Source organism: Eutrema salsugineum, unplaced genomic scaffold, assembly GCF_000478725.1.
Source record: "Eutrema salsugineum unplaced genomic scaffold, Eutsalg1_0 scaffold_19, whole genome shotgun sequence".
Classification (NCBI taxonomy): domain Eukaryota; kingdom Viridiplantae; phylum Streptophyta; class Magnoliopsida; order Brassicales; family Brassicaceae; genus Eutrema; species Eutrema salsugineum.
In genome coordinates, this window is record NW_006256838.1 from 2,228,084 (window position 1) to 2,248,395 (window position 20,312).

Consider the following 20,312-nt stretch of genomic DNA (forward strand, 5'->3'; position numbering starts at 1 on the left):
AGCAAGCTCGGAATATAAGAAAATGCTAATTTGAAATGAGAACGAGTGAAAAATATAAGAGAATTAGAATATGTTTTACATTAGAAAGAGAAGTTTAATTGGTTGGAAAAAAAATAAAAAGCAACGTTACAATCTTCAACTAAATCGAGATCAAGCTTGGAACAAATGAAATGGCTTGTTCTAAACCATAAGTTCTGTAATATGAAGAATAAAATGAACCTATTCTAGTATCTTGTACCAATAAGGAATGATAGGTGGCCACCGGGTAAAGAAATAGTAACTCTGTTTTGTTGAAAAGTGTGATGGGTGTTATTGGAAAACCTGTGTCACCGAAAAAGCGACAAGTAAAGTTTAGATTTAAGCTGTAAGTCTTCTCCCATACCTTCTGTGAACTCAATGACCATATATCTTGACTGTTGATATTATTCTCCGATACGCAAAGACGATTATTCAGACTGCACATGATAATGCGATAAGGAGATGCATGGGCGATTGGAGTCTCCGGCATAACTTGGAAAACCTCTGTGTGAAGATCGAAATATATTATCATTGTTTCTCCATTGACTTGGACAGTACTAAACCAATAAAGTGATCCATCTAAATATACCGGCCGAGATTTGAAAACATCACAGCAGATCCGATGTGGAGAGCCAATCACATGTCTCCAAACATTAGTGGTAAACTCGAAAACCTCACATCTAATTTGATGACCATCTAGACCTAGTTCTAAAGAGTTATATAACCATACCATCTTGTATTTGTTTGTCACAGTGTCTTTACCGAATCCTAGACAATTTCGTGCGTAACAGCCTACAGTATATAGAGAAAAACAAGACAATTAGTATGTACTGTGAGCAAATTAATTAAGTAAAATAATACTGAGAAACGACTTTACGTACCAGTTAGATTTTCTCTAATGCGGTTAATTTGTTGAAAATTAGCTCGAGGAAGAGATCGACACCATCTCGTCGCTGGATTGATGACATAAATCTTTATTTGAAAATCGTAGACGCAAACAAGACCATCACAGCTTCCGGTCATTGCAAGACATGTTTTTGGTTTTGGAATAGTATGGATCTTTTTCGAGATTAGACATCCTAATTCCAATGTCCTTAGATAAGAATATGATGCTGAACGAGGAGATTCATACAACGAGCAACCGCCTAGTAGGATATCCGGATTCCGTGACTGCGCTCTGATTAGATGTGTCGACGCAAAGTACGTTGATTTGATCATCGAGTTCCATTGCTTCGAAACACATGTGAATCTTACAAGTGATTTTACACCAAGTCTCTCTAAGATCTCTTCTATAAGAACATCGGGTATTTTTTCCATACCATTACTCATCTTTTTGTGAGTCTCTCTTTCTCTTACTCATTTAAAAAAAAAAAATTTTGCGTCGTCTCTTTCTTTAATTTATATAAGACTTAGGGTTTCTCTTTTGCGTGCTTAATAAAAAGTTTTAAGGGGGTTTTCTCTGAACAATTATTCGGTTCACCTTTTATGGGGTGAACCTCTTTATTCACCCATTTATTTAGTAACCAATCAAAACATGCCACTTAATTTAAAATAAAAATCAATACTATTTTAAATAAAATCAATAATATTGATTTTTATTTTAAATTAAATAGCATATTTTGATTGGTTACTAAACAAGGAGTGAATAAAGAGGTTCATCCCTAAGGGTGAACTCAATTTTCGTTTTCTATTTCGTATATTTAAATTTCTTGTTCTTATCGGATGCGTCAATTTAGGTAACTATATTGTTTCCTAAACCCTATCAACAATATTGGTTTTTTTTACAGAAATAAATAAAAATAAAAATTTTCTATTTTTAAAAATGACAGTGGTCAGTGGTACATACAGTATTTTGTTTGTTTTGGTCTCAAGACTGCAATTATGTACGAGTATATTAAGAGGTTAAAGACGAGAATATATAGGATGATAGATGCTTAATCCAACAACATTTTACAATATTCTACTACATGTACAGTATATAGACACTCATCGGAGAAGAGGACTATATATATATACATATGTTCCATGTTACAAGCCTGATGATTAGTTCTCTAGAGAAGATGACAAAATATAGATGTTCCATTCTATCGTAATGTAAAATTAAGCTAGATTGGAACATGGTTCGAAGTAAGAGAGCTGTACATTGTCCCTGAAACCAGGAAATCGCTGCCAACTCCAAAGATCCGTGACCAGTGATAGATGCACTAATATCACCACAACCATTGTGAGTTATATACTCCGAAGAAAGAACAAACTCTACATACGAATTGGTTCGTACAAACCAATTATTGATCTATAATCCACACCTTTAATGAAATCTGGAAGCTCTGTGGTATTAAGATGAATGTCAATGAACGATAGATAATGAAAGTTTCACGGTTTATATTCTCAGTAACGAATGACAAAATACTGATGAATATTCCTAAGTTGCTTTGTTTTGTGACTATGTCCTGGAACCGAATCGGAGAAATATTTCAATGCGTACCTATATTCAGCAGAATCAAAGTTTTTGCTAAGGCGAACCATTTTACAAAAGAAGTGTTTAAATCTTGTTTACGCTTTAAGCTGACCCATTTCTTCTCTAATTTCAGCAAAACAACATCAAAACTCGTAAAAATACTAAACGATCTCTCAAATAAGAGGGTATCAATGAGTTTCACTGATAAATGCGTTTGGCGTTTCTCCATTTTCCCACATAACATCTTTAGGCGGAATCTGCAATCGGTTTGAGAAATCAGATGTTTCAGCTTATGTCTGATATATATATATAGAGTGTTGATTTGATGAAAGTAGATAATAATAACATATAACAGTTAGTGATTTACTTACCGCACTGAGATCCACCCAGAGTAACACTTCATCCGGGCATACGCTCTCTACGAGAGATAATTTCTACAGATATATATATATATATATATATATATATAAGTTGATTTCTGATGGAACAAATTAGCGTAAGAAACAAGTAAAATGGTTTTACTCACCTTTTTCGAGTCATACGCTCTGATGACGTATTCTTTCAATGGAGAATCATCAGAGCTTTTTATACAGAGATATTCAGCAGCGTTTTTTATACGGAGAAATTTTCCGACAAGAGCCGAGCTTAAGACAGATGCAAGAACAGAAGTTGGACTCAGAGTTGCATTTTTAAACAAGCTAGACAGAGATCACATCGTGGAAGTTGAAAGTAAAAGAGAAAAAAGCTTTTGATTATAGGACAAACCTTCGTTTTTGAGCCAGATCTTCTGGTTTAATCTTGTCTTCAAAGGAGAAGTCAGCTTCAGTGGCAATGTTCAACTCCTTCCCAAGGCTTTTCATGAACTGACACCTCTCCTTCACGTACTGAGACCCCTTCTAAACAAGACAAGACACCAGATAATGATAGATTCATCAGAGAATTGACAAAGAATATCTTAAACAAGGACAAGTAGTGAGTACAGGTGACAAGTGTTACGTCTGCTCCTATTAGGTTGATTTCTGTTTTGAAAGCCTCGCGGACAGAGAAGTAAGCTTGTGCTTTTATTTCTTGGAGTAGTTTCGTTGGATCTTCTGCAAGACGAGGAGGAACAGAATCAGTAAAAGCAGAAGAATCTGACACCATGAAATATATATATATATATATATATATATATAAACCCTAGCTACTCATGCAAGAACCCTAATCATCGGAGGTTGTGGGGACAAATTAACATACCATCTATAAGATGTTGTTGCATATCATTACTCATCTCTATTGAGTCTCTCTTTCTCTTACTCTTTTTTTTCGTCGTCTTTCTCTTTTCTCCTTAATTTATATGACTTAGGGTTTCTCTTTTGTGTGCTTAAAAAAAAAAGGGGGGGGGGGTTTCTCTCGTATTATTAATTTCTTGTTCTTATCGGATGCATCAATTTAGCTAATATTGTTTCCTAAAGAACCCTATCGACATTGTGTTTTTTTAATAAATAAATAAAAATAAAAAATTACAATTTTCTATTTTAAAATATAACAATTGTACATACGTTGTTTGTTTTGGTCTCAAGACTTTAATTATAAGTTTATTAAAGGAAATATGTAACTTTATCATTTTGATTGCTATAGCAAATTTCCATTTTTGATTATATATAGAACATTAAAAATGGAAGTGAAATCAGAAAAAGTGAGAATGTACATATATATTCTACTACATGTACAGTATATAGACACTCATCGGAGAAGAGGACTATATATATATATATATATATGTTCCATGTTACAAGCCTGATGATTAGTTCTCTAGAGAAGATGACAAAATATAGATGTTCCATTCTATCGTAATGTAAAATTAAGCTAGATTGGAACATGGTTCGAAGTAAGAGAGCTGTACATTGTCCCTGAAACCAGGAAATCGCTGCCAATTAATTCAAAGAAAAAAACCCTAGCAGCAGCCTTTAAAAGAGACGTGCATGGGAATAAATGAAGCTAACGTTATTAGTTATTACAATGCTTAACTATCTTCTAGAGGATCACGAATCTGCTAAAAAACAAGCTTTTGGAGGCAGCCATAAGCAACGAATCAGAATTTTGTTTACAAAGAGTGTGCAGCCAAAAAAAAAAAAAAAAGATTGGTGATTCTATATCAATCCTGCTTCTTCTTCGTCTTCTCTTGTGCAGCTTCGTAAGCCCTTCTTAACATGATCAGTATAGTTGCAGCAGCTGTGACTTCATCATCAGCGACTCCTTCCACAATATTCTTACCACACCTCCGTTCATGACGTGTTAAGTTGCATTGTGACTCGAAAAGTTGACCGCATCGTACGCATGATAGAGTCCGGTGATCTATATCCACGAAACCGTTCCGGTTTGTTTCGGACTCGACGCAATCGGCCTGAACTTTCTTCGGTGGTGTGCCTTAAACAGGTTTTGAGATGACTCGTGAGGTTGCTTTGTCTCTCAAAGCGTTGACCGCAACCCACGCAGGAGAGGTTCCGGTGATCAATATCTCCAGACCGTTCCGGGTTGTTCCACCGGACTCGACACGCTCTGCTGGGTCTGTCACCAGCAACAATCTGATCCTCAGAGGTTTGCAGAAAAGAGTTCCTGAAAAAACAGAGCAAAGCACTTTATAGACTACCGTAAACACTTTCGAAAGGAGAGATAAAGAAAAGATCACAACATTTCTTGGATTGGATTACAGGTTACCTTAAACGTTGGATTTGACTATCAGCTTGAAGCTCCTCCATATATCCGTCATGAATCTCCTGTGGAATGTTTAACCTGTTTTGCAGGTCATTAAGAATCCTGATTCTTTCCTGCAAAATAAGACATGACCAATCGTTAAGGGTAACCTAAAACTATTGAAATATTTGGACAATCTAACTAATCTTACGCTGGAAAGTGAAGCAGAGTTTATCAAGAAAGACTTGATAATCTTGTAGTAAGCATCGTAGGTACACTCTCTTACAAGATCACCACCCGAGTCTTCTTGAAGGAATCACGAGGTTATATCCGATTAGTCAATTGGATGAGAGAAAGAGAGAATAAAACAGAAGAAACCCTAATAGTTTTGAAGATGATTTACCATTGTTACGATCTGCCGATTCATCTTTCTTTTCCTTTTCCGACGACATTGGTGCAATGCGACTTTAATTTCTTCTTTCTTGTCCACCACTTGCCCGATGTCTTCCTTTAATTTCTTCTTTCTAACTTAATTTCTTCTTTCTCAAGTTTTAAAGAAACCCTAGAATTTGAATGAAGAAGAAAGTATAAGAGAGAGAAGAGAGACACACGCTTAGAGAGAGAGAAGAGAGACACACGCTTAGAGAGAGAAGAGAGACGATGAGAGAAAGTTTACGAAAGAGCCGTTAAATATACGCGATCTCTCTCTGTTACGAAAAGTTTAATAGCCATGTTCAGGTTGGGCCGGACTTTATAGGGTCGATATGTTTTTGGGCTGGACCGAGCTGGCCTCAAATATATAAAAACTTTATGGGTTCCGGCCGGGCTGGGCTAGCTCGATTGACATCCCTAAGACAGTAAAAGGCTTAGCAAATTTCAAACAGTTTCTTTCTGTGTGATCCATTCTAGAGACTGTCTATAGACCTCGATAAAGTATTGTAGTATTCAAATGCTATAAACTTAAGTTTCCATCTTCAGTTCAAGAAAACGATTGCTGATGCTGCTAAAATTGCTCCGAATGTTATAAAGAAAGTTAACAGAATTGCTCCACGTCAAGAAAGTCTACGAAATGTTTAAAGAAACAAAGTTATTTGGACTTAGTATTGGTTGAGTCTGATGGAACAAATTAGCATGAGAAATGGTTCACTGGCCTTTTTCGAGTCATACGCTCTCTGATGACGAATTCTAACAATGCCGCTTCATCAATTTTTTTTTCTAATTTTTTTTATACAGAGATTTATCAGCAGCGATTTTTCTAAGGACATATTTTCCAATAAGAGCCGAGCTTGAGCCAGGAACACAAGTTGGACTCAGAATTGCCAATTGTACATACTGTATATTGTTTGTTTTGGTTTTCAAAACTGCAATTACAAATGTATTATTAAAGGAAAATGTAACTTTCTCATTTTGATTGCTATAACAAATTTCAATTTTTCAATTGAAATTAAGAAATGGATATGAAATCAGAAAAAGGGAGATTACATTTTTTTTTTGAAGAAAAATGTAAATATTTGATAATATAAGAGGATGATTAATAATACTTGACGTTTATCGTTCAATCGACAATAATATTTATACATGATTATAAATATGTACCATTAGACCGATGTACGTTAAAAGAGTAAAACTTGAATAAAATCTGTACACTTGGCTCAAAATCTAGGAACCATTTACTAAAACCTGCCTAGAGTTAACATCTCTAAAGTTTTAGCCATCTTCGGGTTAGTTAGCATCTGCCTTGGAGCTACTTGGATCGAATTCTCCATTCGTTGAAGTAACTGATGCAGAGAAGACAGGTTCAAGACTCTCGTTTATGCTCTTTGTTTGTCTCTTTACCCTTTTTGTTCTTTGAGGCTGAAGAGGAGCATCTCCTTCACCATTAGCTTCTTCCTTTGCTTTCTGGGAAACTCTAGGTTTCGGAGTTGAAGCAGCTTTCCTCTGCAAATCACCACACGTAAACATATGCTTTTTTAGCAAATACTCAAACCGGAAGTTATCTATTAAACACTAAAACAAACTGCAGTAGTAGAGCAACTCATGTTTCATCATAATTTTCATTTGCCACTAAGCCCTGTAGTACAAGAACCCAACGAAATGAATCGGAAAATGATGGTCATGAGAAACGTGAGCGAAAGAGTCAAGAGTTTTGTAAGCATATACCTTTTTGTTAGTGGATTTTGTCTTTTCCGGTTCTTGGGAAGGTTCCTCTCCATTATCCTGTCGTTCAGCCTCTTCTAACTCTTCCAAAGTCGCATCTCCTTCAGCATCTATTCTTATACATTTCGTTGGCTGTTTTTTTTTCTGCCTGTCCTTTACCTGGAAGATAAACTGAACTTATGAGTGGCGGAAATCACAATCAGTTTTAAGTTACCCCCTCAGCTTCTTTTTAATTGTAGAGTTGCGAAATATTAGATGTAATAAGAAGGCTGTCCCCACCTGCAATGGTAGTTCTCTGAATTTCTGCTCCAGTTGTGCTGCCTCTGCATCATCCATAAGCAACGATACCACATCCGCAGGTCCAAAAACATCATCACCTTGAACATGACCTCCAGTCATAACAAGCTGCTGAACTGTATTTTTCTGACTTGCCCTGTGCAAAATTTTCTCTTCCACCGTTTCCTTGCAGATGAGCCGATAAACAGTAACCTAAGAGAAGTTTTAGTTTCAGAAAAAGAGATCAGGCGAGACAGAAAATCATCCCACTGGCAGATGCTTTCACTTGCATGAAGTTTTGGGGGTGTGAAAGAGATAAGAATAAAAGACAGAGAATCACTAACATCTTTTGTCTGGCCCAGACGATGAGCTCTGTCCATAGCTTGTAAATCCAAGGTGGGATTCCAATCACTTTCATAGAAAATGACAGTGTCTGCAGCCGTCAAGTTGATTCCAAGTCCTCCAGCTCTGGTGCTCAACAAGAAGACAAAAATATCGCTCCTGCAAGCATGTAAGGTTTACAATTGTGCACATATAGCCTCACCAATAAAAAACGAAAAGAAAGGCTTCAGAAAGTTATATCCTACCTATGCTGAAAATCCCTAACCATATCTCGGCGATCCATGATGGTGGAGGATCCATCAAGCCTGAGGTACTTGTACTTTCTATAGTTCATGTAGTCCTGCATAACCATGAAACTGAAAATGTAAAGGGAAGGTGTAATAGTGGATATTTGTAACTATTTAACACCACAAATTCATTCGCACAGTGAGGTTAAAGGCTTGTGTCTAGATACTACCTCGAGAATATTCAGCATCTTTGTCATTTGTGCAAACAGGAGCACCCTGTGATTTCCAGCACGAAGCCGCTTCAATAATATATCAAGTGTCTGCAGCTTCCCAGAGTCCTACAGTTCCAATTTTTATAGTAAGAAATAAGAGCTCATATCAAAGCCATTAAATGTAAAAGGAAGCTGCAGCAGAGCAGAAACTACCGTGAGCAACTTTGCTGGGTCAAAACTTTGCATTGGTGGGCAAGAACCAAATATTCTGTGCGTCAGTTGAAGAGCAGGTTGCACAACTGGAAGTTCTGAATCAATTTCTTGGATTAGAGGATGTGGAAGGCTGTTCGGCTTCCTAGGTCCATTAGCTTCTGACGTTCGTGCAAAACCAATTAATAGTCTCTTAAGCCATGGTTGATGTAATTCTTCTGTAGTTCTGTATGCAGAATTTCTGTCCGAGCAATGGACGCTTACCTGAAAAATGCAAGTTCAAATAAAGCATGTTTGAGAAGACTTGGTAAGGAACTACCAGGTTAATAGTTGGCAACTTCATGATTCATAGAAATCATACCGGTGGAGCTCTGGCTTTTGGGATAAAAGTATATGCAGAATGTAGGAGTTTGATATTTGAAAGAAGCCTATCCTGATGTGAGATCACTAGAGATTCAAATGAGTCACGGATTGGCCCAGTGCCTAGTCTCCCTTTCAGCAAACTCATTTCAACTTTTGATGGCATCAACAACATTCTTGTGACAGCTCTGGTTCTAACTCTTTTGATGTTATCTCCACTAAGATCATCATCCATGGATTCCATAGAAGATTCTAATATTTCATCCAAGAATTGCCGCTCCCATTTCAGCATAGAGAATAATAGCCTTTCCATGACGGAACACAAAGCCAGATATCCAAATTCTGATGGTGATAAATCCATCAAGCGCGAAAAGCCAAATGCTCCACTTCCACTAACCGCTTGATTTATCCTACTCTCAGATGGGAATATTGACCTAAGAATATACTCAGGTGAATATATATTAAAATTCTTCAGAAAGGATTCTCTTGATATGCCCCGCCCGATAGAAGAGCAAAATGTTTCAGAATTTTGGAGAACCTCTCTCTGTAGGAGTTTAGGTATCTGAAAGAGAATTAAAAGATCGAAACTAAAGTCAGGATTCAGTCAGATACTACAAGGAATTGTCGACCTCGGAACTTATTTAAGGTATTGAATTGCACCTTGTATGTTATGGGATTTTGACCACCCGAATAATGTACATCTTCGAGCTCACCAAAGGGAGGGGGCAAAAGAGAATTGGACATCACTCCAAAGTATAGATACGAGCTCCCTTCATTCCTCTCGAACAACTCTGGATGGTTGCAAACCTGACAACAGAGACAAATATATTACCACAAGCCACAGTCTTGCACCTATATTGTTTGAGAGATAGATACAACTTCGTGTTGAATAATGTATGAAAAGCAGGACAAGATGTTATAAGAAAGCAGGGAAGTAAAACTGGCTTGACAAGAGAGCTTGCCTTCCGAAGCTGAATGACGATATTCATTAAATTCAAAACTTTCTTTTCATTTAGATGCCCACGGTTGCTATCAAACAACTCAGCCAGAGAAATTTTGTTCTTAATAGCCTGATAAAAAGCTTGTTGTCGAGAACTGAGCTTGCAGTGTACTGTAACTTCTGTCTTTGTAGTTAGCTCAGAAACCACATCCTTTTTGACACGCCGGAGCATGAATGGCTTTAATATTGCATGCTGTTTGGGAAAAGAAACAAAATGTGAGTGACTCGATAACTTTAAAAGGTAAAAAGATGCATCCGGTGTGCAAACTTGAAGAATTGGAGAACCAAGAATCGCTAACTGGAATTAACAGAACCTTCTATTGGCAAAGCAAGGGACAGAAAGTTGACTGTCAGAAACAGAAAACAAGAACCAGAAGCTTTCCCGTTCATGACAAATGCATACACATCAGTGTCGTATTTCTAAATTTCTCGAGAGGAATAAAAACGAAAAGGAATAATTTCATGACTCGGAAATCAAAGCGGAACCCTAGTGTGAGAACCTACTCAAGGAGCCTAGCAAACTAAAAATAAGAAGCAGAAAAAACTAATAGAACTTGAGGTGTCACCATACTAATGCTGCAAACAGAAAGTGAAACCTCACCAGTCTGCTAAGCTGGTGCTCATTTAAAGTGCCTCCATGTTCAGCATGATTCTCGATTCTGTTATTCAATATGGATCATGTATTAGAAAGAATTTCCTAGATTGTTCACTATATACTTTTACATGACCATCAAACCAGAGGAATAGTACATACCCTTTTGAGAACCACTCATTAAATTGATCATGGCTGTCAAACAACATTGGCATAATGAAGTGCAGCAGGGCCCATAACTCTGCCATGTTATTCTGAATTGGAGTACCAGTCAGAAGCAATCGGTTCCGACAGTTGAAACTAAGAAGGGTCTTCCATCTTATACTGTCAAAGAAATAGGGAAAATGAAACTTGCATGAGATAACTAAGGAAAAGTAACATTCTCATGCATGGCAACGAAATCGCACAAGAATGACTATCAAGCACAGGGAATTCAACGTACAAAGGGGTAAAAAAGAGTTAAAGAGTGAAATCCTTGCGAGCACAAGCAACCCTGATTCAACTGACTCGAGGGAAAAGTAAGAACCTGGTGGAACTTTTAATTGCTTGGGCCTCATCTAGAACCATATATTGCCACTTCACCCGGCGAAAATACTTTTCATCGGTTACTAATAGCTGATAGCTGGTAATCAAAATATGAAAACCAGCATCCCTGAAAAAGAGAGGGGAGTCAACAGAGAAACTTTAGAAAAGAGCAAAAAAGATTTATTGATAGCGAAGCCTTTGAGAGAATAAGCAGAGCTTGCACGCAAACCATCTAGAGGAACAATAATAAAAAAAACTAACCTAAAAGATATCACATAATCGTTACCTTCGGTACATACGCTTGGGATTGATATTCTTTCTTAAAATCGTCCGCTCTTGTAATCCTCCCCAATATGGAAGAGTTTTCAAGTCAGGACAGAAACGACTAATTTCATCAGCCCAATTGTTAAGAACAGAAGCAGGGGCAACAACCAGAAATGGACCCCAAATGTTTTTTTCCTGTGTGAGAGGATAGATGAGTTTTAACATAGCCAAACCACAACAGACAAAAAGGACCAACAATTCGATTTACCTCAGCCAAATGTGCCAAGAACGCCATAGCTTGAATAGTCTTACCCAAGCCCATTTCATCAGCAAGAATGCCATTCAAACCCTGGAACATATAAAAACTTACCTTAGTATATACCCTATCTGAAAGAGGATTCTTTAGGGGAAGAATTCCCTCTATAAAGTCCAAAAAAAAAAATACAAATAGATGTTGAGCCAACCTGCTCATAACAATTGACGAGCCACTGAAGGCCTTTCATTTGGTATTCTTTAAGGGTTCCTTTAAACAACTCTGGAGTCTGAACTGTCGATGTAACAGGCATTGTAGATCTGAAAGTAGAGAGTTTTAATTGGCTTGATATTCTAAAATCAAGAAGATAAAATGTGGCAATAACAAGAACACAAACTCACGGGTTATGCAAGTCTATATTGCCGGAGCCACAGACTGAGACATCATTTGATGGTCCTTCCACGTCAGAAGTTTGCCGTAGCTTTATATATTCAGTGTCAAATGCATCTGTTATTTTTTTCTGCTTAGACACTGCATCTTGGGCAGCTCTCAGGACCTTTTCCTTCATTTCAGCATCTTCAGGATCCTCGACCTCAGAAGGTCCTGACGCTGAAGGTTCTGGGTGCTCTTCGTCAACCGGATTTTCATCTCCTATCGAGAAGGCTTCAGAAGGCTTTGAATCAGCCTTGTCTCGCATAAAGTGACTGTACAGCTCAGTCTGTTTAATAAGAAAATTGAGCCTCTGTTGCTGCCTTTTTGCCTCTCGGAGCTCTTGTTCACGTTTTAATGCCTCTGCAGCTTCCTTTTCCTGTTTTTTCCTCTCTTCTGCCTGTCAACATGGTCAAATTAATCCAAGCGCACCGTTAAAAGAAATCCATGCAAAAAGCATGTTTGATTAAAAAAAAGATGGCAGCAGAATGTGTAATCAGACCTAGTTGACAGCCTGAAATATGTACTAAAGAGTATTAGGAGAATGGAAAATATACCATCTGCTTGTCAAATCGCTTCCAGAATAGCAGCATGTCTCTGGATATCTTCCTGGTGCGAATTGGTGCACTCTTTGGCAATTTGTATGATCTAGCCACCTTAAATCTCACCTGTGAAACTCAAGGTAACAGCAAATGAGAGATTACTCTATAATGGCATGCAATAAAAATGGCCGCTTAGAAAAGCAAACAAAATTTAAACTAAATGAGTAGGTAAAGCCATCAGATTACCTCTCTTTGGCAACCATCTGCAAACCTCTTGGCATCAATAGATTGTTTTCGATGAAACGTGGTGAAATTCCTATGGTGTTTTGGTATATCTCTCCTAACAATGTTGATCCAGGCTTTTCTAATTTTGTCCCTTTCTGTCTTCTCAATGACTGCAGGATCATTCTTCACCTTCAGCTTCTTTGGTAGACTTCGTCTAACGATCTGAAGAAAGGATACATAAAAGAATGTCAGGAAAATAGATATTGTTGTCGGGCCATGAAGAAAACAAAACTATGAAAATTTCCGTAAAAAATACTGTCACAGGATCCAAACCTCATATGTATCTCCCTTCTCCAGAACCTTCACGTAATGGACCTGAAAAACACCACCGTCTGATAGAATTGTCCGTGCAGTACTTCCAGCAGCTCCTTCTGGAATGACAGAATTCATTGCAGCTTCTGACACCTTCAGGCTGAAGTTTGGGGTGGAATTTGACGCTGACAGGGCCTTCACTCTAGCTTGAAGAGAGTCATATTGAGGTCGTGGGTCACCCATTCCATTACGGCTCCTTGCTCCAGACCTTTTATCGCTAGCCATCAGTTCTGCTAATGATCTCAGATCCAGAGTTCCTTTCAAGTAAAAATCTTCTACATGAATATCAGAAAAGCTTGGTAACTTTAATGATGCCACTAGCTTGTCATAACTTGGGGGGATTTTGTAGATAACACCATCACCGATATCCAAATACGAAGGTTCATATGCTATTCTGCAAATGATGCAAAATACGATGTGTCAATTAGATAACTAAAGGGTTTACACATGGTTACACGTCCTCCATAGAACATGAAAAAACATACTTGGGGGTAATGTCTGAATCACGATGGTTTCCTCGCCTTGGTGGGATCGCATCAGATGCAAAATTTGACGAGGTGTCCATGTCATAGAATCTCCCATGGTGACCGTTCCCTAGTTTCCTACCTCTGTAATTGCCTACATTGCTCTTTGGCACCGGAACACCCATAAGGTGTGTGTGATTCGCTCGAGACTCCTTGGACTTATTTTTGAATTTTTGAATATGCTCCCCAAGCATTGATCGGTAGTGTTCCTCAGTAACATGTTGATTGTAGAGGTCATCATCATCCTCTGCATCATCATCATCATCTTCTGTCCACCGCTTTCTCTTCTTGGTGCTATGATTCATTCCCGGTTTAAGGCCATTGCCGTAGTTTGCCACTACCCGACCTTTGACCATCACCAACGATTTAGACACGGAGGATAAAAGTCACTCTAAGAGTGTAACAGTTGGTGACAAAAGTAGTACCATAAAGCCAAATAAAATTACTACCTTGATTGCTTCTAGTTTCATCTTGGCTACTACTCCCATAATAATCTAACTCATCATCAGGTTTCGGAATTCGGAAGTTCATCAACGGCTGCAAGAGTGAAAACTTAGTCAGAAACAAAAGAAAAATCCAGAGAAACCCCCACTGAATTTTGACAGAAAATTAAAAAAACCCACAATAGGAACATGGAGAAACTATAGAATTGCAAAATTTTCAATTACCAAAACTACATTCATCAGTGTGACATGATCATCCAACATGTACAAATCATCAGAGAACACAGCGTAAAGTTAAAATTTAAAGGAAACCCCAAAACAGTTGAGGCCGTACAGACCTCGAGATCGAATAGATTTGCGTAACGCGAGTCCTTGGGTTGTCTCTTTGAAGGATCCATGAGAGACAGAAGAGAGGACACGGCCTCAAAATTCGGAGAGCCTAACCCTTAAAAGCTGCTAATAGTACGGAAACGTTCGTCACGAAAAAGAGGAAGAGTTCGTCTTGAGGAAGAACCCTAATCCCAGTATGATAGAGAAGAGGAAGAAAGGTAAAAGAAGATATGCGCAAGATAGTGGACTCAGCCGGTAAGGGAAGAAGACGAGACTATTAACATACGCCATTCGAATGAAGCTTCTTACCGTGCGCCCCTCCTCCACAAAAATCATTTAATTTCCTTTTTTTTAAATAATTAATTTGTGCTTCAAAAACCCTCTGATACCGGCCGGTCAGATAACGACGGAGACGATAAAGATCCCTCGGGAAAAAGGGTCATTTTGAAAACAATTAACTTTCGGGGGGTTAAAATTGAATACATAATAAATATATGGGCAAACTTAGAATATTAATAAACTCTCATTCGAGAGAACCCTAATTTCAATATACAAGATTTACCTCATCGTCTCCAAAACTCCATCTCTGCCGTCTTCAGACAGAGCTCGGCGGATAGATTATATATTCCATTGATAAGCGGCAGAGATAGAGAGATTGCGACGATGGCAGAAAGCAAAGAGAACTATGACCTTACCCCTCGAGTGGCACCTAACCTGGACAGACACCTGGTGTTTCCTATACTCGAGTTCCTTCAAGAGCGTCAGCTTTATCCTGATGAGCAGATCCTGAAGTTCAAGATCGAACTTTTGAACAAGACGAACATGGTCGATTACGCCATGGATATCCACAAGAGTCTCTACCACACCGAAGAAGCTCCCCCAGGTAATCATGTGTATAAATGTCTGTGAAATGTTGCGTTTTTATCTGTAGTTGTTTGGGTGTTGAAATTTATGGGAAATTGTGGTGATAGATATGATGGAAAGGAGAGGAGAAGTTGTAGCCAGGCTCAAATCTCTGGAGGAAGCGGCTGCACCACTCGTGACTTTCCTTTTGAACCCCAACGCGGTTCAGGAGCTAAGAGCTGACAAGCAGTACAATCTCCAGATGCTGAAGGAACGTTACCAGGTTTGTGATTTACCTTGTTTTGGTACTGTTTGATTTGCTTAAGGTATCGAGGAACGCAAATCTTATATGCCATTGTTTTATCAGATTGGTCCAGACCAGATTGAGGCTTTGTATCAGTACGCCAAGTTTCAGTTTGAATGTGGGAACTATTCTGGTGCTGCTGATTATCTTTACCAGTACAGGACCCTTTGCTCTAACCTTGAGAGAAGTCTGAGCGCCTTGTGGGGAAAGCTTGCATCTGAAATATTGATGCAAAACTGGGACATTGCACTTGAAGAGCTCAACCGTCTCAAAGAAATTATTGACTCAAAGGTCTGCTTTTCCGAGTGTCATCTTGCTTTTGTAACCTTTGAGATCCCCGTTGATGTGAGTAGATATACTAACTAGCATTTTGTATTTCAGAGTTTTGCATCGCCGCTAAACCAGGTGCAGAACAGGATTTGGCTGATGCATTGGGGTCTCTATATATTTTTTAACCATGATAACGGAAGGACACAAATCATTGATCTCTTTAACCAAGACAAGTAAGTTTAAACCTTTCTGTCACCTGCATCTCTGGCTATTCCTTTTTACAGTTTAAAGTAGCAAAGTAACATCTTTATCTAAAAATTCATCTCTCCCTTTTTTCCATGTATATCATTTGAAACCTATCAATGCTTCCACCTTTTTCGTACTTTGCATCTAAACTAGTTTTAGCTGAATTCGACATGCAAGATTGCTTGTCTGTGCATCCCGTTTTACTCCCAGTAGAGTGTGATCTGAATGGAATGAAGTTATGCATTGGTGGTGTTTGTGTCTGAAAAATATTGTTTTGAATCAAATTTAGTCCTATGTATACTCAGTGATTTACAGTCTCCAGTTGGAGAGTCTTTTCTTTTATATTGTCTGGACCTTTTTTGCTAGGATTGTGCTTTTAGTGAGGGCATTTGCTGAAAATTGATTCTCTTTGTTTTCCATGCCGTTTATGCAGTACTGTATACTAATTTTAAATATATGTATAGGTACCTAAATGCCATACAAACTAGTGCCCCACACTTGCTACGTTACTTGGCAACTGCTTTCATTGTCAACAAAAGGAGAAGGCCTCAATTGAAAGAATTCATCAAGGTCATTCAACAAGAGCACTACTCCTACAAAGATCCTATTGTCGAGTTCCTCGCATGTGTGTTTGTCAATTATGACTTTGATGGGGCTCAAAAGAAGATGAAAGAGTGTGAAGAGGTAAATCCGTTCACATGTATTCTGTGTCTTTTGAAATGGTGCAGGATAATATTATTAACAGTCTGATAACATGTTACTATGATGTAGGTCATTGTGAATGATCCATTCCTTGGAAAGCGAGTTGAGGATGGAAACTTTTCAACTGTACCATTGAGAGATGAGTTTCTTGAAAATGCCCGCCTATTCATCTTCGAAACCTATTGCAGAATCCATCAGAGAATTGACATGGGGTAAGTTATCATGTTTGCTCAATTGTTGTATACGTTTCCACATCTCATGGAATTGCTGAGTGTTGCACTTTTTTTCATATTCCTTGTGCATCATCATTCTACTGTCCTGTCTGCTTTTGAGTAATGTAGGAATAATTAGTGCGATCTTGTAGTTTAAATTTTTATTTATACTGAGAATCTCATGACCTTGTCAGGGTGCTTGCTGAGAAATTGAATCTGAACTATGAGGAGGCCGAGAGATGGATTGTGAACCTTATCCGCACCTCAAAGCTTGATGCGAAGATTGATTCTGAGTCAGGAACCGTAATCATGGAGCCTACTCAGCCCAACGTGTAAGAAGCAACACTCTATACACAATTCTGTATCATCATTTTTATCGGATTTCATAATGTTTGAAAATTCTTCAATCTAAATTCATTTCCCACTTAATGCAGGCATGAGCAGTTAATTAACCACACCAAAGCCTTATCAGGACGGACTTACAAGTTAGTGACTCAGCTCTTAGAACACACACAGGGACAAGCGGCTCGATAATCACAATTTTGCTGTGGAACCTATCCTTCACCATTTCCTTGATAATCCTCGCTTTGCTTGACTGGAATCAATTGTTTTTTTTGCTTTGCATTTGCCTTTATTTTGGAAACATGTCTACATACTTGGTCATCTTTGTGCAAGTTGTTCTATTTAATGTTGGATTCACACTGGGAAGTTCGACAATCATATTAACTCCTCGTTTAAGCTCATTCAGATGAGTTCTTTATGACTTTTGACTTACCAACATAAGTTTCTGCCTAATATTGAGCATTTCTAATTCGATAGAGTAAAGACAATTAAAGCATGTCACCAGTAAACAAAACTTTAAACTGCAAAGAACAGGTCACAAACAATTGTATACTCGTTGCCTCTCAAAAGCATAAAATTACACCAGGAATCCAACACACCAGAGTCATCAAAAGATAGAAAACCTCCAATTTTTTAATCTAACCTATATGAAGTTTCTTCAGTATGAAGGACTAGCAGATGGCTTCAATTTCTTTGGAGGTGGGTTTCCTCCAGACAGCACCACATATGAAAAGAAACACAACATGGCAGCACTACAATGAAAAAAAAAATAAACACACGGTCAAATGAATCCATTGAATATATATTCGTCAGACCCTCTTGTGGAGCACAAAAGGATTTTTTACCTGATGACAGCAAAAAGTCCAGAGGGAAACAGCTTCTTAGTCTGCATAAGTACAACAATTAAGCAGTTGAAGTCAAGCAAGCAAAAATAAACAATCAGCAGGATCACAAAAATAACGAATACCATAGAATAAGCTGTGAAGTTCTTCCAGAAGACGATAGCTGAAAGCACTGCATTTTCAGGGTTTCGAAGAATGAGTAAGCACAAAAGCTATCATAGATGAACAAAAACATTGAGATAAACATTCATGTGAATATTAATGATCTTGGTTCAAAGACGAAAACTTTAAGTAATGCTTTTTTCGAATTTCATATATCCACTTATCATGTGTAAGATACCAACAATTTCTTGATGAAATGAATTACAGATCGAAAGTAGTGATTACAAAACACCTGTCAATTGTTCCTGTGGGCAGTTAATGAAGATTACCTGCTTGTCCTAGTATGTAAGGGAAACTAGATTTTCCCTGTCGCCAAATCTTTAAGCTCAATGTACTAAGGGCTAGAAGGCCACCACCATAGAGGACACCAGTACTTAAACTTGTAAGATTTCGTGAAAACGCAAATCCAAGAAGCCCTCCACTCATAACAAGACCACCTGATTAAATTGTCATTTATGAAGCAGAATGAGCATCCACGAGGTACACTGACAACAAATACTCTCTCAAATGGAATGAAAATGGGAAAGAAGAATTTGAGAGTTTCATAAAACTCTTAGCTACATTCGACTAGGCCAGAAGACTAGAGAGATTTGCCATAGGTATGGAACGAATTCACAACAGCTACATTCAGCAACACGTTTGTAAGACCTTACATTGCTTGTAAACTCACTATTCGTAAGAGTGTTCAAAGGTCTACAGAAAAAGGTGAGTTTTTCTAAAATACAAATTATAAACTTTAACAGGCAGGGCACTAACGCTAAGATATGAAATAAAGTTTTGAGCGTCACAAAGTACCGTAAGGAATGCCAAAACAGAAGTCGTGGATCTTTGCTGCTCTTTTTGGCTGTGTGGCAACATGTTCCTCTACTGGCTCTGTGATGATCTCTTTGTTGGTGACAGTTTCATCAGCCGTGGGATACGGTTTCGATGTTTTCTCAACAAAAGGTTTTGAAACCTCAGCTGTATAGCTTAGAGAAGCTGGTGTTTCTGAGCTATTCCCATCAACGCTTCTCACTACAAAAGACTGTACCATTTTAAGCGAATTAGCCACGAGTGACGCTATCGGTTCCAGGATATCTAGAGGATAGATAAATAGATGAACAAAGGATTCAAAGCACATAGAAGCAATCAAGAAGTGGATTCGATTGATTCAAGCTATCCAATAATTTGTAAGAAATACAAAAGGGAATACTTTTTCTTTTTTTTGCAAAAGCCAAAATCATACAACAATCCCTACCTATCAGCCAGTGAAGTGGGAATCAATTCAAGTCCCAAGCAGAACCATTTCTAGGTAACAAAAAGCTCATGTCGAGTACGACTAAAATTAATCAAGCTCGTAATAATTTTTTGACAGCAATCATGAAAGGATAACAAATACAGAACTGGGCATCATCGAAATCAAATCGAGATGATAAAATTTATATCTTTTCAGACGATACTGGAGCAGTTTACCTCGGGACGAGACCTAAGGCATGGAGAGGATCGGCTCTGGAAGTGAAATTGGCGATTGGCGGAGGAGAAACAAGCAAGGTGAGAGATTTTCGCTGCCATCGTCGAGATCTGAGACTGGAAAGCTGAAGTAGAAAGTCAAAGGAGGAAGAAATGGAGAAAAAAAGCAGAGTCGATTTTTGGGAATGGAGCGTGGTCAGCACGAGAGGGAGTGGTTGATGTTTTGACTCAGCCGGCGTTATTGACTCTCGCTGAAAAGAGATCGGACAATCTTAACCGTCCGTTCGGTTTTGAAAATCGACCGGTCAAAATGTGGCAAGAAATTACGCGCATATTTTGTTAGGACTCTTCGGTTTATGTCTTTAGTGTCATTAAATTGATACGGTTTGGAAAATGGATTTCGGTTCATTTTCTCGCAATTCATTTTCGAATTTTGGTAGATGTAAAAAACGAATCCATTTAAATTATCTGTGAATTTTGATTCTTCGGTTTAGTTGGTTTAGGA

General features: G+C 38.1%; 4 protein-coding genes across 5 annotated transcripts; 1 reads left to right on the forward strand and 3 right to left on the reverse strand.

Moving 5' to 3' along the window:
- Window positions 1-309: 309 nt before the first annotated feature.
- On the reverse strand, window positions 310-1,347 carry LOC18019966 (F-box protein At2g34280). Its single transcript, XM_024157168.1, has 3 exons — window positions 900-1,347; window positions 749-810; window positions 310-321 (listed from the first exon to the last, which is right to left on the reverse strand). Exons 1-3 carry the CDS (start codon window positions 1,345-1,347, stop codon window positions 310-312), a joined length of 522 nt encoding a protein of 173 aa, XP_024012936.1.
- A 5,319-nt stretch (window positions 1,348-6,666) lies between these two features.
- Window positions 6,667-14,692, reverse strand: LOC18019967 (DNA helicase INO80). Its single transcript, XM_024157021.1, has 23 exons — window positions 14,444-14,692; window positions 14,112-14,199; window positions 13,624-14,008; window positions 13,100-13,532; window positions 12,788-12,988; window positions 12,557-12,667; window positions 11,972-12,399; window positions 11,782-11,890; window positions 11,586-11,666; window positions 11,340-11,512; window positions 11,055-11,180; window positions 10,691-10,852; window positions 10,538-10,595; window positions 9,899-10,129; window positions 9,597-9,743; window positions 8,938-9,498; window positions 8,580-8,840; window positions 8,385-8,492; window positions 8,173-8,267; window positions 7,930-8,086; window positions 7,589-7,798; window positions 7,313-7,468; window positions 6,667-7,090 (listed from the first exon to the last, which is right to left on the reverse strand). The coding sequence occupies exons 1-23, from the start codon at window positions 14,501-14,503 to the stop codon at window positions 6,875-6,877; spliced, it is 4,557 nt and encodes a 1,518-aa protein (XP_024012789.1). The 5' UTR covers window positions 14,504-14,692; the 3' UTR covers window positions 6,667-6,874.
- A 296-nt stretch (window positions 14,693-14,988) lies between these two features.
- On the forward strand, window positions 14,989-17,795 carry LOC18019969 (eukaryotic translation initiation factor 3 subunit E). Its single transcript, XM_024157058.1, has 8 exons — window positions 14,989-15,318; window positions 15,407-15,561; window positions 15,646-15,873; window positions 15,964-16,085; window positions 16,563-16,782; window positions 16,870-17,012; window positions 17,207-17,344; window positions 17,447-17,795. Exons 1-8 carry the CDS (start codon window positions 15,099-15,101, stop codon window positions 17,544-17,546), a joined length of 1,326 nt encoding a protein of 441 aa, XP_024012826.1. The 5' UTR covers window positions 14,989-15,098; the 3' UTR covers window positions 17,547-17,795.
- Window positions 17,796-17,833: 38 nt separating this feature from the next.
- On the reverse strand, window positions 17,834-20,027 carry LOC18019968 (protein FATTY ACID EXPORT 1, chloroplastic). Of its 2 annotated transcripts, XM_006402833.2 has the most exons (6): window positions 19,811-20,027; window positions 19,154-19,382; window positions 18,628-18,795; window positions 18,322-18,368; window positions 18,200-18,240; window positions 17,834-18,106 (listed from the first exon to the last, which is right to left on the reverse strand). In XM_006402833.2, exons 1-6 carry the CDS (start codon window positions 19,907-19,909, stop codon window positions 18,013-18,015), a joined length of 678 nt encoding a protein of 225 aa, XP_006402896.1. In that variant the 5' UTR covers window positions 19,910-20,027; the 3' UTR covers window positions 17,834-18,012. The 2 variants fall into 2 exon arrangements, with proteins under 2 accessions (XP_006402896.1, XP_024012827.1); XM_024157059.1 differs by having other exon boundaries at window positions 18,200-18,368.
- Window positions 20,028-20,312: the final 285 nt, after the last annotated feature.

What these genes read in the sequence shown, in the direction of transcription:
- LOC18019966 (XM_024157168.1), bottom strand. Translation starts at nt 1,347, where the DNA reads ATGAGTAATGGTATGGAAAAAATACCCGATGTTCTTATAGAAGAGATC. An exon ending in CATTAGAGAAAATCTAACTG is followed by an intron (nt 811 to 899) that starts GTACGTAAAGTC and finishes TATATACTGTAG; the next exon opens with GCTGTTACGCACGAAATTGT.
- LOC18019967 (XM_024157021.1), bottom strand. Translation starts at nt 14,503, where the DNA reads ATGGATCCTTCAAAGAGACAACCCAAGGACTCGCGTTACGCAAATCTA. An exon ending in GTTAGGGATTTTCAGCATAG is followed by an intron (nt 8,087 to 8,172) that starts GTAGGATATAAC and finishes ACATGCTTGCAG; the next exon opens with GAGCGATATTTTTGTCTTCT. An exon ending in CAAAATCCACTAACAAAAAG is followed by an intron (nt 7,091 to 7,312) that starts GTATATGCTTAC and finishes GGTGATTTGCAG; the next exon opens with AGGAAAGCTGCTTCAACTCC.
- LOC18019969 (XM_024157058.1), top strand. Translation starts at nt 15,099, where the DNA reads ATGGCAGAAAGCAAAGAGAACTATGACCTTACCCCTCGAGTGGCACCT. An exon ending in TGCTGAAGGAACGTTACCAG is followed by an intron (nt 15,562 to 15,645) that starts GTTTGTGATTTA and finishes TTGTTTTATCAG; the next exon opens with ATTGGTCCAGACCAGATTGA. An exon ending in CATCAGAGAATTGACATGGG is followed by an intron (nt 17,013 to 17,206) that starts GTAAGTTATCAT and finishes TGACCTTGTCAG; the next exon opens with GGTGCTTGCTGAGAAATTGA.
- LOC18019968 (XM_024157059.1), bottom strand. Translation starts at nt 19,909, where the DNA reads ATGGCAGCGAAAATCTCTCACCTTGCTTGTTTCTCCTCCGCCAATCGC. An exon ending in TTACATACTAGGACAAGCAG is followed by an intron (nt 18,369 to 18,627) that starts GTAATCTTCATT and finishes CTGAAAATGCAG; the next exon opens with TGCTTTCAGCTATCGTCTTC. An exon ending in GGACTTTTTGCTGTCATCAG is followed by an intron (nt 18,107 to 18,199) that starts GTAAAAAATCCT and finishes TTTTCATTGTAG; the next exon opens with TGCTGCCATGTTGTGTTTCT.